Source organism: Styela clava, chromosome 5, assembly GCF_964204865.1.
Source record: "Styela clava chromosome 5, kaStyClav1.hap1.2, whole genome shotgun sequence".
Classification (NCBI taxonomy): Eukaryota; Metazoa; Chordata; class Ascidiacea; order Stolidobranchia; family Styelidae; genus Styela; species Styela clava.
In genome coordinates this window covers 13,594,859-13,613,531 of record NC_135254.1, presented here as the reverse complement: position 1 = coordinate 13,613,531, position 18,673 = coordinate 13,594,859, and the positions used below count along the sequence as shown (strand labels likewise).

The 18,673-nt window shown below is 35.6% G+C and overlaps 2 protein-coding genes across 2 annotated transcripts; both read left to right on the top strand.

Annotated features, from left to right (window-relative positions):
* Positions 1–593: 593 nt before the first annotated feature.
* Positions 594–3,013, top strand: LOC120344161 (intraflagellar transport protein 70A-like). The gene has a single exon (XM_078113043.1). It carries the CDS (start codon positions 636–638, stop codon positions 2,583–2,585), a length of 1,950 nt encoding a protein of 649 aa, XP_077969169.1. The 5' UTR covers positions 594–635; the 3' UTR covers positions 2,586–3,013.
* A 4,814-nt stretch (positions 3,014–7,827) lies between these two features.
* LOC120344153 (rotatin-like) lies at positions 7,828–18,550 on the top strand. The gene is made up of 3 exons (XM_039413245.2): positions 7,828–8,914; positions 10,630–17,151; positions 17,450–18,550. Exons 2-3 carry the CDS (start codon positions 10,636–10,638, stop codon positions 17,813–17,815), a joined length of 6,882 nt encoding a protein of 2,293 aa, XP_039269179.2. The 5' UTR covers positions 7,828–8,914; positions 10,630–10,635; the 3' UTR covers positions 17,816–18,550.
* The last annotated feature ends 123 nt before the right edge of the window (positions 18,551–18,673 follow it).

The following is an 18,673-nucleotide window of genomic DNA, read 5'->3' as shown; positions in this document are numbered from 1 at the left end:
TTTGCGATTAGGCAAGTTTAATTAAACGAGAGAAATTTCAACGCGAGAAAGAACGCTCGTCTTTAATTGTTAAATTAGAAATCCGAAATATAAAAATTGACGCCTGGCGAAAACGCAAAAATGGTGCAATAACGAGTCTTCGCCATGAGATGTACTTCGCCGACTTCCTGTCCGGAATACGCCGATTGAGATTACAGTGTTTGAAGTTTACCGATTTTACGGGTTCTTTCCGAGCAGACGCAAGTCTAGCTAAACGAGAGAGATTTCCACGCGAGAAAAACGCTCGTCTTTAATTGGTATTTAGAAACCCGAAATGCAAAAATCGACGCATGGCGCCGGAGAGGCGGAAACCGAATCCTGTTATCGGATCCTGTTGGATTCGAATACTTTGGGATTCGAATCCTCCGGATTCGGTCTTCTATATTGCCCATCCCTATTAGTGGATTATAAAAACTGCATCTAATGAAGTTTCTGTGATTTTTCATGTGTTTGAAAATGTGTATCTTTTTTAATTTAATTCCATATTCAATGTTTTCGGATATGGCCTATACAATACAGCAATAACAGCGCATATAACATCTTTTTAATTTGTTTTTTTCAGCTTATTATATATCGTAATAAGTTTATAGTCTATAATGAGTTTTAATCAAATCAAAGATGGGGAATACACTTCCACAATTTACGGCCTTATTAAAAATAACCAATTCACAGACGCAATTCATCTGCTCTGTTTCGAACTGGAAAGACAACCTCAGCTAAGATCTACTTTATCACTTCTGGCTTATTGCTACTACCACAGTCAAAATTATCCAAATGCAGCAGAAACATATGGCCAACTTATACAACTTCACCCAGAAGTCGATGATTACAAAATGTACCATGCTATGTCTTTGTACAAATCATGTGATTATGGCGCTGCTATGAAAGCAACATTTACTATTGAGAATCCAAGCTATCAACCACAAGTGCTGAAGCTTCAATCAGCTATAAAATATATGGAAGAAGATTTTGTAGGAGCAAAAAGCTTAGTTGAACAGTCTTCATCAGATGACTCGGTCTCTGATATCAACCTTGGATGTCTTCTATATAAAGGTAGCCAGTATGAAGAGGCTTGTCAAAAATTTCAACAAGCTCTCCAAGTTGGTGGATATAAAGCCTCTTTGTCCTATAACATTGCTTTATGTTATTACCAGACAAAACAGTACGCAATGGCACTGAAGCATATTGCTGATATTATTGAGCGTGGAATACGTGAACATCCTGAACTTAGCGTTGGGATGACCACAGAAGGGATTGATGTTCGTAGTGTGGGGAACACAGTTACTCTAAAAGAAACAGCATTGATTGAAGCATTCAACCTAAAAGCTGCGATTGAATATCAGCTCAAAAATTTTGAAGCAGCTCGTGAAGCCATGACTGACATGCCACCAAGATCTGAGGAAGAATTGGACCCATGTACTCTGCATAATATGGCCTTGATGAATATGCAGACCAAGCCATCTGAGGGTTTTGCTAAGTTACAATTTCTGCTACAACAAAATCCTTTCCCTCCTGAAACCTTTGGGAATCTACTTCTACTCTATCTTAAATATGAATATCTGGATCTTGCTGCTGATGTTTTGGCTGAATATTCAGATTATACATACAAGTATCTTTCAACATATTTGTATGAGTTTATTGATGCCGTAATTACAAAACAGACCGCCCCTGAAGAAGCATACAGAAAACTGGATGACATGGCTAATAGGCACATAGAGCAGCTTCGTAAATTCACCAAGCAAGTACAAGAGTCAAGACATAACCATGATGAAGTTGCCGTAAAAGTTGCAGTAAATGAATATGATGAATGCATTGAGCGATACATACCTGTGCTTATGCAACAAGCAAAGATATACTGGGAACGTGAAAACTACACAGCTGTTGAGAGGATTTTCAGAAAATCTGTTGAATTCTGCAATGAACATGATGTCTGGAAGTTAAACGTTGCCCATGTTCTGTTCATGCAAGATAATAAATTCAAAGAATCAACTGGATTTTATGAACCCATAGTCAAAAAGCATTATGACAACATTTTAAGTGTGGAGGCTGTTGTGCTAGCTAATCTTTGTGTATCTTATATCATGACGAGCCAAAATGAAGAAGCTGAGGAATTAATGAGAAAAATAGAGAAGGAAGAGGAACAGGATGCTTATGATGATCCAGATAAGAAGATTTTCCACCTTTGCATTGTTAACTTGATTATCGGAACATTGTATTGCGCAAAAGGCAATTATGAGTTTGGCATTTCAAGAGTGATCAAGAGTTTAGAACCTTACAACAAGAAACTTGGCACTGACACTTGGTTTTACACAAAACGATGTTTTCTGTCACTATTGGAAAATATGGCAAAACACATGATCATGCTGAGGGATACTGTTGCTCATGAATCAATCCAATTTCTTGAACATTGTGAACTGTATGGAAGAGATATACCTGTTACTGATCCTCAACCACTGAGTGAAGGTCCAGCAGATGGCAAAAATACAGTGGCATATGAAGCTCGTTATCTGAAAGCATTGCTACTACAAATAGTGAATTGGCCATAAAGATAACAAGCTCTATATGTAAATAGAGTGGTAGTCGAAAAGCATAATCGTTCTGATGAATTGTGTTCAACTTATCTGAACTTTGTTTGCCTCACCTCACTTAAATCTAGATTGCAGCTCAATTAAGATATTCATCTGAATTCAATATTAACTCTTAATTTTACTGATAAGACAGTAATTTTTTGTTACCCAAGATTTGATGAAGAATATTTGCCAGTTTTTAAACAGCGAACTACATTTCATTAATATCTTATTCGAGTGTATTTTCAATTCCTTAATTTGCTTCATGTCGTTGCATTAAATGCATATGTGTATCAATCTGGCCAATGTAAAATTTTGAATATAGATATATTTGCTTTGTTATCCATACACTATATATTTTTGTTATTAATAGTTCATGTAGTGAATAAAATAATGTTAAAAATTGATTTAATTAAGTCTGTCTGTATCCGAAATACGAAAAGAGAAGGGGCTCAACGTAATTATACAATACAATTTATTTCGATCTTTTATCTACAACAAAGAACGCACACAAAAAAAAACAATACACCGACAATGGCGACAGAAAGACCGGGAAAATGGGCAAAACCTAGAGAAAGGTTTATAGCGAACGCTGCCCATTCACCCACATTATGCGAAAAAAACACATCACGAAAATCTAACGAAAAAAAATTCATGAACACGAGAAAGTAATATATATTCACGGGCTAAGCTTACTTTTACAGCTGTATATAATTTTGGTGGGTAAAGGTGGTGAAGATTGCGAAATAAGTAGAATGAGAGTTATGTGTCAGTGCATGTGCCGAAATGCGAATCCTCATAATGGCATCTAAGTGATTAGCATCAGGATAGGATTTACATATTTATCCCGGGGGAGAGGAAAGCCGATAAGATGGCTTATCCATATGGCGAACCACGGCTTTTCGTCCGGTTACCATTCCAAGTCGGGTATGGGATTAGTTATATTGTTTGTTTTCGGAAGAAAGGACTTGGTGGCGGAGGAAGCCGTAACCGCATAACCATCCCTGCATGGAATTCGAACCTGCGAACCTATGCAGAGTAATTAGAGGTGCCGTGGCGGGCGTATTCCTAACGCATAGCCCGTTGAGCCACACCGCCGCGCCATCAGCTGCTGTTTTTCCTATTTTTAGTAAACAAACAAAGCTAAAAAGTAAACAACCAAATGTAAAAACTCGGAAACTAGTTTTGGGCGTTGCTTTTTGCTTTTAAAGAAATGGTTCGAATTTAGAAAGTTTTCATTTAAATATTTATTATCTTGAGCATCTGTTTTGCAATTTTTCTATCAATTGCCATAACCAAGCCTGTGCGATTGTGGAAATTTACATCTGACCACGAAGTCCGAACTCTGAGCCATTTAAAAAACGACTTAAATTTTGACAAAGGCTCTCAACTGCAATAAAGAAGTTTCGATCCAAAGTTTTTTGGCGCATGAGAGTCCTCTTTATTTGTTGAGAATGCTTCGTCACTCAAACCCTTTTTCGATTATCACCATTAGGAGCCTGAAATTCTTACCCCCGACTGGAGAAGTTAAAAAACTAAAATATCACTCAGAACAAAACTCATTTACAATATATAATATAATTTTATGCTTAGGCTACTTCCAGAGAAGAATAGTTCGTACACACACGAAGTCAGATTTGTGGATTTACCAGCGTTTTCCGGCATTCACACTACCAAAATGTTTAAACCTTTACATATTGAGCGTGGCACCGCTACGTGCTGAATGAATCTTTTTAGCGAGGTTCGATATTTTGTCAGTAATCAGTAATCAGTAGTTTATTTTCTCACCATACTAAATGCACACTTGATATACAAATTGCAATAAATAAAAAAAAAGGCATTTCAGGGTGAGGGGAGCCGCGAGAAACCAAATTTGGTTATCGAGCAGCGGCACCCATAAGCAAGTCTAACAAGGAAATAATAACAAAAAAAAGTCGAACTGTGTATATACAGTATCATATATACGTTAATTTGAAAATAAATATAAATACGTCAAGGCATTCCAACCAGGTATGCCCAGTAATCTCGCGTTTCAACAACAACAAAACAAGAAACGACTCCGTGCACCAATATCTAAGTAGCCATGACGATAGCTGCTTTTAGGTAAAGTAACAATGGTACCATTGTGAAGTGACTGTGGTCGTATGTAGAACATTGTATGGTGCAGGCAGGGCTACAGTTGTTTAGGTATCAATGGTAAAAATGAAGTTTCACGAACAGGAAGCCTACCAGTAGTATGGTATGCATGCAACGGTAGTACCGGTAGTCATAAATAATTAAACCTTTTATGGTAAGAAAATTGAACTTCAGTGTGTAACTGGAAGACACATGATCAATGAATAAATGGTATTCTACAAGATCAAGGTAGGATTAAATTTCATGTGGAACTAACCACTTCATACAGAACATGGAAAAAGCAAAGGTAGGTAGATTGTTAAAAATCTAATGCCAGTCAGTTTATGACATAACGATGCCAAATGTACAAAGATAAAAAATAAAAAAAAAATTTACAATCGAATATGGTTTAACATTAAAATGATGTTATTAAGGGTGCCAGAGACCAAGATCTTAGTAACTTAGATCAGGCTCAGATATTACCAATATATAACTGACTATATTACATGACATCACAGTGCATGAACTATGCATGGTTTCTTCTTACATGATATCCTCTCATTCACACAGCGGGTCAATCAGAGATGAATCAAATATGTAAAAAGAAACAATTCATAGTAGTAAATAGGTAATAAAGAGGTCATGGTGAGAAAAGACAATATGAGCTTTGCATTGGAAGCATGACTGATTGTAAATGCATATAGCAGGACAATTGTCATTTAATAAGAGAATGATACCTAAAATTTTTGATTTAGGTCAATATTTTAGCAAAAGCTCGCCCTTTGATATATTGGGTGAAATTAAAAATACAGTAAATACTTTTTGTAAGGCTGGGTCCATGTAACATACATAGGTAAAAATATTTGTTTGATTACACGATAAATTCCAAAATTATATATTTCAGGTACTCTGGATCACTGGATCAAGTCGACAGTGGAGCTGGCAATGGCAAAGAAAGTTCTGGATCCACTTCTGGATTCCACTTCTGGATCCGTCGACCAAAATAGGACAGTGATCAACTGATCATGATCATCAAAAAATAAAACAACAGTGTTTTTCTCGGTATAAACTGTAGCGATAATACAAAAAGGTCATCAAAATCTGCTCACTTGAAATATATATTATATACAAATAAATATATATATACTACTACGATTAAGGTTCACGGTGGCATAAAGAATAACTTGAATCTCCACTATTCTGAATTTTCAATGATTTAAATATTTCTAATAAATATATGATTATGCGCACATAACAATTTTTATCATTTCAAAATGCCTATATCTCTAGCAGTTTGTCGTCGACTCACTTGTTTGTACAACCGATGTTCCCTCTTCATGCATTATCATTTTGCAATATTTTGTTGGCTATACAGCGGGTGTGTCACAGGGCAGTCGCACGGAAGTGATAAGCTCAACACCAAACCGATGTAGGGCTGGAAGTTTAAATCCCGCAGTAGGCTACCGTGTTTCCCCGGAAATAAGACTTTCAATTTTTTTTTCGAAAAATAACACTAGGGCTTATTTTCGGGAGCTGTCTTATATTTTCATTTATCGAGAACAAAATTACAAAGTAGAGAACTACGAGATTTTCAAATATACAAAATATGTAAACCGATATTCATTTACTTATAAATAACACGTTTCCATTCAAAATAACTGCAAAACATAAATTATCAATCATTAAAAACGTGTAGGAGAGATTTCTTGCTATCGACTAGGTCAAAAAAAAAATTGTTTTATAGACTAAGTCTTATTTTAGGGGGGAGAGCTTGTATTAAAATTAATTTTAAAATTCAGGCTAGTTTCCGGGTAGGTCTTATTTTCAGGGAAACACGGTAGCCTAGAAGTTGTGCGTGGAAGCCTTTTGGAATTGTTTCATCTAGTTATCACCTTGTCGTCAACGGGTTGTTCAAAGTTCACATAATCTTCACCATCTAAGAATGTGCCCTTGGAGCAATTAACAGATTCATATACCCGATAATAAACTGGTATGGCAATCAGACTGGCTGGAAGATTATTAATCCTTTTGTCTTTCTGAATTGAGGCATGCTATCTTAAAATGAAAGCTTTATCTTCGTTTATGCGTTTTTTTTTTCAATTCATTAGTGTAGTGTTGGCCGTTGGGGATTTGCATATTTATCTCGGGGCATAAGAAATGCAATTTGACGGTTCAATCACATGGCGAACCACGAACTCTCACCCGGTATAGTACCAGTCCATGTAGGGCTGGAAGTTTAAATCCCGCAGTAGGCTACCGTGTTTCCCCGGAAATAAGACTTTCAATTTTTTTTTTTTCGAAAAATAACACTAGGGGCATAAGAAATGCAATTTGACGGTTCAATCACATGGCGAACCACGAACTCTCACCCGGTATAGTACCAGTCCATGTCGGTATGGGATTAGTTACCCAGTTATTTGTTCAGATGCACTAATCTAGGGTCACCATATTTGAAAAAGCAAAATTCCGGACAGTTCATGACTTTTTCATGACCTCGTAGTAAAACATATGTGCACGGTACGAAATAACAATGTTCTTTATTAGCGGTGTGCACAGTACGATTACAGATGCAGTAAAATTCGCAGTAATTTAACAGCTCGTTAAATTAAGAAACATTTTTCCGAGAAAATAATATCATAATACCAGTTCAAATAGTACCTGATTTAAACGTATGCATTAGGTTAATAACGTTTCACACTTGCGAAGGAAAGCGATATGTGTTTTTCATACGGAACGTTGCTACGTAATTGCGTAACGAAGTAATTAGGGAACGTTGTTGTTTAACTCAAGTTAGCGCAGTGGACATGTCAAGAATTGGAGAACATTGAATGAAATAACTTTTACTGGTGCACGACAAATTATATCTAATGTCGAAAACTATTCTTAACCTCTGCAAATGTGTCGATATCATATTAGGTTAACACAAGCAAATCGAAGTTTTTGTTATTTAATTCAAAAGCTTTTCAAAAAATTTCAGCTTTTCAATTTTGCCGATTTTTGTATGATAATCGCGACATTTTTTCTCCATCTTATATTTATAATTATTCTCATAGATTGTCTTTCAAACAATATAAAACTTATCTGCATATAATATAAAGGTCGTGAGATATGAGGTTTCAAAGTTGCATAACTCCCACGGGATGATAAGATAACTATCGCAACTTTCACGAAACCGCACGATACCAGTATGATTCCACGGGGCAAATAGCAAAAGAAAAACAAGAGAGCTACGCCCAAATATATGGACACGTCTGTTCGCAGTACAGTACGGTTTACCGTACCGTCAGATCACAGTCTACAAATATATTCAAACCAAGCGAAGCAGTACAGTAGGACACAAAATGGCGTCCGATGTCCGCAATACGTTTAATGACGTCATAGCAAACAAAAACAAATCTCACAGAGCTAACATAAATATTTAAAATGAATAAAGGTAATAGCCTTCTGGGGAAAAATTTTATCTTCAACCACTGAAAATTTCAAAACAATTGGTCCAGTATTCGAAGAGAAAAACGATTTTTTTAAAAATGATTGAGACAAATAATAATAACGATAACAACAAACTTTTGAAACGATCGTTATGTCCACTACGTGTTCAATAATGAAATTACCCAAATAAAATGCAAGACAGTAAAAAATCTTCAAACAAATTGACGAACGAGACCTTCTGACGAAGCTAAAACAAACCGACGCTGCCGCGTTCCCCCGATTCGCTGGACACAAAATGACGTCCAATATGCATCATTGCTCTCGGGGTCTGCACTTCGTTTATAGTCACTTTGATGAATATCTGTTTTGACACGTGACCACTGTGATCGCGATGCGTAACGAGCGGTTTTTAGTTTTCAAAACAATTCACTTTTTCCAAGGCGTTTGGAGTTCAGCAACAGCAAATTGTTTAATTTAACTGCATTCACTGTAATAGTCTAGTTTCTGGTATATGACAGTATGAATATTGAACCAGTATTACTCTAGTTCATTTTGATAATTCAGTGTTTAAAATGTTCAACATTGTAAAGTCTGAAAGTGTTTTTCAGTTTATTAAAAATACGCTACAGAAATCTGGAAATACCGCAATATAGCATTAATATCTTCCAATAGCGTACAGCAATACTTTGCTGCGAATTCTATTATAACTAATGGATAACTGGAACCGGCTGTGGGATACCGTAACTGGATAAAGAAAATTGAATGTAAGAACTGAAAAATGTCTACAAACTTTTTATATTTATGCAAAAAATCCTAACTTTTTCAGTTTTTACTGAGAGTAAAAAATATGACATTAACGTATTTCAGTTTCCTGGTTTCAGACATCAGAGACATCGTCAAGCTGATTATAATTGGAGTATTTAAAATTTTCCCACTCGTAGTATTGTTGCAATTTTTATAACTCTTCAACATTTATTTATTTCATGACTTCTGACTATTCCTGTATTCAGCAAGTGACTTTCCATTATTACTGTATATTCTCGCATACAAGCCGAGTTTAAAACTTCAAAAATAATTTGTCAAACTAAGGGCCCGGGTTATATGCGCATAACACAGATCACACTACAAAACGAAATGACATGTGATCGCTTGTACAATTGTTATTGTACGGTACTATTGTTATAACGCAAATAGCGCCGACTTTTAATCATCTTTACGGTATGTCATACATTATTTGGAGCACTATCGCCGTAACTCAAATAATGCCTCCGAACTTCTAATCCTCCTTACGATATGTTATCTTGTTTAGTGGCGCTGATAAGGTCTCTTATCTCTGTAATGATTAAAATATTTACATTAACGATAATAACTTTTCAGTCTGTGACCATACATAAAGTGGCTTATTACATTCTACCAGAAAGAGATACAACTCATTCTATTTATAGAGCTCTTTTTTCCTCCATAAACTGCAAAATCCTCACTTTAAATGTGATTACCGATAGTTTCTTTTCAGTCATGACCGTATATGAAATGACTTATTATATTTTACGGGAAGAGGATATAACTTGATTCTATTTATAGAACTAGCGTTTTCTCCTCACGTGAATTGCAAAATCCTCACTTTAAATGTTATTACCGATAGATAATATCTTTTCAGTCATGACCATGCATGAAACGGATTATTACCTTCTACCGGAAAGAGATACAACTCGATTCTATTTATAGGACTAGCGATTTCTCCTTGTGTAAATCGCAAAATCCTCACTTTAAATGTTATTACCGATAATATTTTTTCAGTCATGAATCATGGCTTATTCCATTTTACGGGACAGAGATACAACTTTTAAAATATAATTTTCGGTTTTGCGACGTAATGGATATAAATATAAAATAAGAAGCCTTGCACGGAAATGGCGGCAATGTCCACCACGCAAATGTGTCGCAACAATATGATGAGCAGGGTTGCATAGAAGATAAACCATCAAAATGCCGATTTTATTTATTGTCGTCATTACAATAATTGTCAAATCGCTAAAATTTGTTTGGATATTTCTCGTGACAACGAAACACCGTGATGAGGGCGAAAAGTGGCTATTATTCGAAAATCAGCCAAAAAATTATTCGAATAATTTGATATTCTTGACTGTGATAGGTGCGTACGGCGTGTACGGATCATAGGGTAGGCTTATGTGCGAATTTTTATAAACTCGTCGTTTTTAATGGGTTTATATGCACGATCGGCGTATATGCGAATGTATGGTATCCTGAAACACAAAAGTTTTGCATAAATTTTTGGGGACTTATTTACACATTTAAAGAAATTGTTTGCTGAGCGGCCTGCTCCAGATTTTGTAATATGAATATTCCAATCAAGTTGTCATAAAACAATGTCTCAAATGAAAACTAAAAAACTGTTCGGCAATAAGAGCATATGTGAAATGTATGCAGTTTTATAATTTCTTTTATCTTTTTTTATTAGATTGCAATGTCTTCACAAGCTAATGCACCACAAGGACTTGATCTACTGTTTCAAAAACTTGGACATAACTTGGTTGAAATTCGAACCAGAGCTCTGAGTAGTATTTTGTCTAAATTAGAACATGGGGTAATACATGATGCTGATCTGGTACAAGAAAGGCAGCTTTTTATTAGATTATTGGAATGGTTTAATTTTAACCAGTCACCAATGAGGGATGAAGTGTTCAAACTTATTTTGAGGCTTTCTAACTATACATCTGCATGTGAACTGATGGTTTCTCTTGGTGCTGTGATGTTTTTCACCGATCTCAGAAAAGATTTATCCGGGCCCATTAAGACACAACTTGATTCTGTTTTGGATAGATTGTTTCATGTAACTGATGCAATCATGAGTGATAGCAGATGTACTTATCAACGCATAGAGGAAGACAAAATGTTTTCTGAAACTCCTGCAATTGTTGAGGACACATCATCGCATGTTGGGTCAGGATATTTTCAGGATGATGGCAGTGATACTGTACAAGCAGCTCCAGCACCTGCAATGAATTACCCTGGAGATGAAGACAAATATCCGTTCATAACATTTTCAGGGTTTCCTTGGCATTTTTTGACAGCGACTGACAGACATGTCCTTTCATCTACTAGCACATCTCTCTGTTCATCAAATGTCTCTCTTGTTCAGAATGCATGTTCTTTTCTCCTTGATGTTGTATTCCGCGACTTTCCTGCTGAAATATTTTTACAAAGACCTACAATTCTAGTCACTTTACTCACATTGTTAAAGTCTAGGCCGAGTGCAGTTTTAATGTCAACAACTTGTGATTGCCTTTCTTTCATCGCAAGAAATCTTGTTTCTAGAATATTATATTATGAAGATCCTGATTTATATTGTCCAAGACAGGGTCTTCCATTGAGAAGGGGAGCAATGTTTGATTCGAGCAACATAGCTCAGAATGGACATACAGGAGGGCGATCTGAAGCAGAAGGCGAGCGACAGGAGAGACGAGGAGGGGATGGAAGAGATGAAAATTCCCTGTCGTCATTGTCATCTGCTTTTAGTAATAGTATTCAAGATCTGCAAAGAAACGATCCAACATTTGCTAATAAAGATGATGAGTCACTTGAAGATGACCACACTATCACACTCCAACTTGCACAAATCTCAACTCAACAATTTTGTATTTCTACATTTCAGAGTGTTTTGCCACTGTTACTCATAGAAGATGCTTCTCTGTTTTTCAAATTATACGAAGTAGCAATGCATTGTGTAAATGTTTTGGAACAAATTCTGGATGCAGACTGCTTTTGGAGTTCAAATGACGATTCTACAAAAAGTATGAAGACTGAAATCGAATCCTTATGTGAATCTATTGGTCGTGCAGTGCTACATCATTACCACCTTCACAGCAAGCAACATCTCTACACAAATTCGGCTACAGCACAACCAGAAATTTCTGGTGACATAACTGAGGAATGGACGTTGAAATTTGAATCAAATCATGAATCTGTTTATCACAGAGTTGCATTTCATGCCTGTTCCAGCTTGGCTTTAAAGTTTTTGAAAATTGTCGTACCTGTTGAAAAGGCAAATTTATGTATGAAGGATGTGATGGTTACAGCTCTTTATGTGATCGCTTGCGACGAACCCCTGAGAAGTTCATATCGTGAAATCTGCACAGTGGCAGAAACATATTTGGAACAATGCGATGAAGAAAAGAATAAAGTCTTGAGAGACATCCAACAAGTTGTACAGTCTATCTATCACATGCATCAGTTTCTCGATGAATGCAAATCAGAAGATAAAGATCTGAAGCTTCAATTGGAACTTGCTGAAAATGCTCTGATTTGTTTGCCTTACTATAGTGTCAAAGGATTCATCCCTTTTATTGCTGAGCTAATAGCTGAAATATGTAACAGTGAATCGAAAAACGGATTTAATGAGACAACAAGGAAAATACTTTTACAGCTACTTGCACATCCTGTAACTCGTATAAGAAGTAATATGTATGAATCTTGTCTTCATATTGTCAAATCTAATCTTAATGTAACCATTGCAGCTGAAAATCCTACTGGGAGCATAAATTATATTTGTAATTTTCTCATGTCCACTTCAGTTTTGTATGAAATTATGCTGCATGGCGTGAGTGATTCATCTGCTCTAGTTAGTACACCGGCTCAAGATTTAGTTCTGCATTTATTGCAAAGTAAACTGCTCATGAAAGATGATTTGTGGATATCATTCAAAACAGCACTCAATCCTGTGATGCCAGTGTTGCAAGCATTTACAGGCGAAACTGAACTTCTGAGAGATGCGGTATTCGACTTTATATCTACCAACTATAATTTTCATGACAAGTTGAAATGTCTTTTACGTTGCCTTTTCATTAAGCAAAGAGCAGTTCGTAGTATCGCAGGTGGCATTTTGTCAAAAGCACTTGTTTCACATGAGAGATCACTATCTTCTGATGAAAAATTTGAAGAGGAATCACGTCTTCTGCAACTTTTACAACGCTCATCCAATATTGTTGGATTGACAGATCTTCTCGTATCGGATAAACCAATTTCTTTGACCTTTGCATCAACTACTAGATTGCTTAACACAGGCTTGTTTCATGAGGATTCAGTTGTTAGAATGTTGAGTATATTTCGATCACGTAGCGTCGATTGGCCAGTAAGACGATCTGCTTTGCAACAGCTTTCTGTGGTCTTAACCAATCGTGATGTTCATGATATATTTTTGAAAAGTGATGGCTTGGTGACAATAAAATCTCATCTCTTGGAACTTGTTACAGACAATTCTATTTTGACAGAAGTTGAAAAATCTGAGGCGGATGCTTGCGTTTCCATATTGAAATCCATATCTCGATGGAACCCAGATGTCAGACATGCTTTGTCTAATGAAACTACAACCATATTGGCGTTACTGAGAATGACTGATTTGTGTCGTCTTTCTTCTGTATCTGTAAGCCAAGTAGCTAGTCTCATTACTTTACTTTTATTCCATGATGTTATTAAAAAGCACGAGTGTGATAATAAAGAAACTTCAGAAGATATCAGTCTTCCTGCTGGGGTAATGTCATACTATCAGATTCCTTTTTTATGTCCAACTCATCATGTAATAAGCATCCATCGTACTCTTACATCTCCTCCGAAACATTGTGATCCACTTTTGACTGGACCAGCTGCGTTTTCAATTAGAATTGCTACTATATTGGCTCAAAATGACAAAGATGTTACAAGTGCAGTAAAATCATTATTAGATCGTACTAGTCAATTTGTTGACGATAAACTTAAACCAGGTGAACGGAATCATTTGGCAAAAGCCCAGGTTGATATGGTGAGCTTAACTTACTCTGATGCAAATACAGCTCTGAATGCAACTGTTTCATCGATTTCAAATGCAACCTCCCATGTGGCTGTTCACCATGCTGTTTCTTTGATGCGAATTTTACTGAAATCATGTCCTTTATCATTTTCCTCCATAATGTTTGCAAATAATAATTGGAGAAATGCTTTAGACAGATTTCTATGTGTTCTACCCTCGAGTGTCAAGGATGAGAAATTACTTTTAGAAATCATAAGTCTTATGGATGATTTGCTGAATTGTGAAGAAACTATGAATTTTGATGGTGATCGATTTTCAGAGGAGTACAAGAAAATTGAGGAAACACTGTTGTGGTATTTAAAGATGAATGTACCTGATGAACAACAGCAAAGTGTCTCAATAGAAATGCCATTATTATCATTACTCAAATCTTCAGAACCACAAAGCCAGCAATCGCTTGATGGCATCTCATCTGTAACTGTGAGAAGACAGTTGTGCAAAGCAATATTATCAATGCTAAGTCGTATATCTCGAAAAACTTTCCTGATCTCCAACAAAAAATTATTTCGAACATTTCAGGCAGCTTTATGTCATATTTTGTTGATTCGATTAAAGCTTGCTGATGCACCTCAATTTTACGATTTGCCATCCATGGAAGTCACATTGGAATGTCTTGTACACAATACTGCATTTTCTGGTTGGACAACAGCCGATGTTCTGCAGTGGTATCCCAATCAAAGGCATGTTTCTTTACCAAGAGATGGAACAATACTTTGCAGGCAACTCATAAGTACACTTCTTGAAGTTGTCTCTGCTTTTCATATAGAAAGCCGAGGTAGTAGTATGTCGTACATGGGTAAAGGAGTCAGTAGGTCTGCAACTCAGAGCATAGTACATCTTGTTTATGAAATGGCTCATGTGATTCAAAAGTCTGATCCTAATAGTCAAGTACATGAATGGTTGAATCTGTCAAATCTGGGGTCTGCAGATGATATGGCAGCAAATCAAGTTGGAATTCATAAGGCAGCTTATGACTGGATGTTGCCTTTGTGGTCTGCTCGTGACCCAAGAATACGATTTTCTGGATTGGCATTAGCAGTTGCATTATCTAGCTCTGTACAAGGTTGTTTATTACTAGAAAAAAGTTTTCAGAAATATCCTGGTGGGATTTGGAGCACATCGTTCGCTATATTATTTGATGATACCGAGTGCAGTGTTATTCGTTCACAAGCTGCAACATTGATCTCCAACATGATATCACATGATTTTGAATCGGGCTCAGTATCAGAAGATATTTGGAGAGGACCAGTTGTAATGGATGAAGAACGTCTAGTAAGCAGTAGTGGTATTCCAGCCCTCATTACAATGCTACATCAGTTGAAATTTTCGAGGCATATCATCACTACTTTATCACGATATCATTCGAGCTACTCAATTCAACCTGTTACCATATTTTATTCTCCATTCGATTCTTCGACTACATATTCAACGTCAACAAAGAATTCTGTAATATCTGGACCTGAATCTGTTACGGGATTAGAAAATTCTTCGGTACATCAGCACACTCAATCCCCAAGATCCAACACAGATGTTCATAATTTACCAACTAATGCACGGAATATTTCTACTGATAGACGATTTGGGATAAGCCCCATTTCTGCTTTTAACGTTGATCTTGATGGTGTTAGTATGGACTCTTATGCATCAGCTTTTCCATCTGAATGGTTGTCTGTATGTACACCTAAACTGGTTGCAAACATATGCTCTCTCTTGGAAAATTTGATTAATCTTTCTCCACATGAAATGGCTTTTATTTTAAAACAAGATGGGGTAATGGAGTCTATTGGGAATTCGGTTGATGTCCCTGTTTTGATATCCTACTTACAAGAATGTGAATCAATAAGGCAAAGTAGGTCGACCATTTCACAGAGGTTGAAAATAACAACAAGGTCGATAATAGCTCAGTATACGGAAAGTTTCAGAGTGTTGCATTCCTATGTCGCTTGTGATAAGGGTATTGCTTATTCTATATTGAAAGACACTGAATTACCGACAAATGCTTTACATCTTATCAATATACCAGTGACGTTTGAACACATCTGGCAACTACAAGAAAGTGCAATGAACTTCTTGAGTTGTATTATTCAACAGAACATTTCTCGTGCTACTGATATTGTTAGAAATATATTGGTAGTTGAATGGACGTCTCTTTCCAAATCAGTGCGGAATATTTTGTCTGAAAGACAACATGAATCATTGATATTAGCTACTGTAACTATGCTGGGCAACATCTTGAATTGTATTTCTTCATCTAGAAATCAGAACAAATTATCTCTTTTTGATATATTTGATCGTGAAGATGCTGAAGACGAAATTCCTGCTATTACTTCAATATTAATTGAAATTTTTGAAACATACAGTTTAAAATCAGAAGTGAAAAGCATAAAAATGATGTCGGGATGTGCAGTTGCATTACAGACTTTGTTCTTGGTATCACCAATTGCAAGAAACACCGCATGTGAAGTTGGATTCCTTCAAAGTCTTATGGAAGAAATCAAACATTTACATGCAAAAATTGAAATGTGTACAACAGGTGGTACATCTGGAATAGGACTGAAGTTAATTTCAAAAGTCAGCATTTCTGCACACTCACAAGAGAACGAACAATTCATGAAAAAGATAATCATACATTTGCATATTCTATGTGACCTGATGTGCGGTAATAAAAAAATTAAAAATTCTGCTTGTGAATCTAGTATGGGGCTTTTGGTATCAAAAATCTGGAACTGGACACCTGTGTACAACAAATTAAAAACTTCAGTTCTAAAATTATTGTTATGTTATACAGCAGGTTGTGAGAAAGCTTGTACGAGTCTATCAACTTCATCAATTGGACTACAGCCGCTATTGAATCATATTATCAGTGAAGCACAAGAATTCAATTCTAAAATATTGAAAGGGAAAAAAGTCCAGACTTCCCATTTTCAATCAACATTTCATCTCATATTTAATATTTCTATCTCTCAGGAGTGTAGGTCACTCTTATGGAAGTCAGGTTTTCTTAATGATTTTCTGTCTGCTGCAGATAGAGGACAACATCCTAAGAGAACAAAACTTCAAGGATCTGCCCTTATTTTTTGGTTGAAATTAATGCATTCTGTCTCTTTTCACACTGATGGACAATTAAATATTCTAAAGGTAAGTGCTAATATTTCTAGTATATTATTTTTAATATGTTTTTACAAAAGATAAATCTTGGGATTCAAATGAAAAATTCTGATAAAATAGAAAAGGGGTTTTTAAGCATTAGAATATTTCAAATTTGTGAAAATTGCTCATTTCTTTTTAAAATTGAAATAATGTGAGTTGTTTATTATTTATTTATTATATATCAATATTTTTATGCTTGATAAAATGGTTCAGAATAATGAAAGCAAAAATTAGCACTTTGAGCATACTATTTTCAAACAAAATTCATCTCTCCTTTGATTTTCAGATTCCTGACATTATTGAGGTTCTTGATGGCATAACTTCATTGTCTAAAATCCACACTCAAATTGTGATGAATATTTTACGCAATTTGTGTTTCCATAATCCGAGCAAAGCAAGAATCAGTTCTAACAAAACAGCTGTTAAAATGTTACTAAACCACCTCTCAAGCAAATCACATCAACAAACCACATTATCAGCATTGTGGGCTCTCTTGTCAAATAGTCAGAAATCCAAAGTTCACCTTAAAGTTGCCGGACTCACTTCTAAAGCTCAGAATGCTTTGATTTCATTGAATCAAAATATGGAGCAACAGAAGGATAATGAAGCAAGATCCTCTCTAATGGCAATCCTTGAAATCATGAATATCTGAAATTTATAACAAGTTCTTAGACATATTTTTGTACTCATGTTGAACGGTCGATAAAATAGCATTAAATCAAAGCAGTAAATTTTGACAGAAGACTTCATGTTTTACCATTCAAATACCATTATTACACCTACTTCCAAGTATGGCGTGGTTAATATTGTAAAAAAATGGAAATGTTATGTTTGTATACAGCAGGAATTATTGTTTATTTGTTGAGCTCAACCATGTATGGAATATGGCCCTCACTCAACTAAATTCACAAAAATGATTGAAATCGTTCGTGTCACAAAATCTGATTTGTTTGTTGAAAGTTTTGTCAAAATCGTGCTGATTTATAAAAATTTGAGTATCGGATGCAAATATGTATAACCCAAGTATATGTAGAAGCCCATGCAAGTTCAGTGAAAATCTGATTCAGTTCTCTGGGGATTTCTTTGTTTTCCTTTTTTGGTTGTGTTTGAATCGTAGATATATTTAATAACCTTAGATTTTGAGCTACTTTGAATGTATGTTCCTTTATTTATTCAGTGTCTTGTTATAAGATTCGCTCTAAATACGGATGTAGGCCATGTATTTCTTTGTCTTTTGGGGAATTGACTGTTTTATTATTTTGAAGATGAGTTTCCAAATCTATATTTTTATATACCATATTTTCGTAATTTGTTTGAAATAGAATTAGAGATTTTTATGAGATTTGATGGGGAAATTATATCCACATATCCTGAATTTTGACCTTGACCACAGCGTATTATTTGAGATTGAATGTGGAATTATCAAATGTCATTTCTGATGCATTATTACTTGAACCAGTGGTCGGCAACCGTGGGCCGAATACGGCTCCATCATATTTAAAATTTGTGA

What these genes read in the sequence shown, in the direction of transcription:
- LOC120344161 (XM_078113043.1), top strand. Translation starts at nt 636, where the DNA reads ATGAGTTTTAATCAAATCAAAGATGGGGAATACACTTCCACAATTTAC.
- LOC120344153 (XM_039413245.2), top strand. Translation starts at nt 10,636, where the DNA reads ATGTCTTCACAAGCTAATGCACCACAAGGACTTGATCTACTGTTTCAA. An exon ending in GACAATTAAATATTCTAAAG is followed by an intron (nt 17,152 to 17,449) that starts GTAAGTGCTAAT and finishes TTTGATTTTCAG; the next exon opens with ATTCCTGACATTATTGAGGT.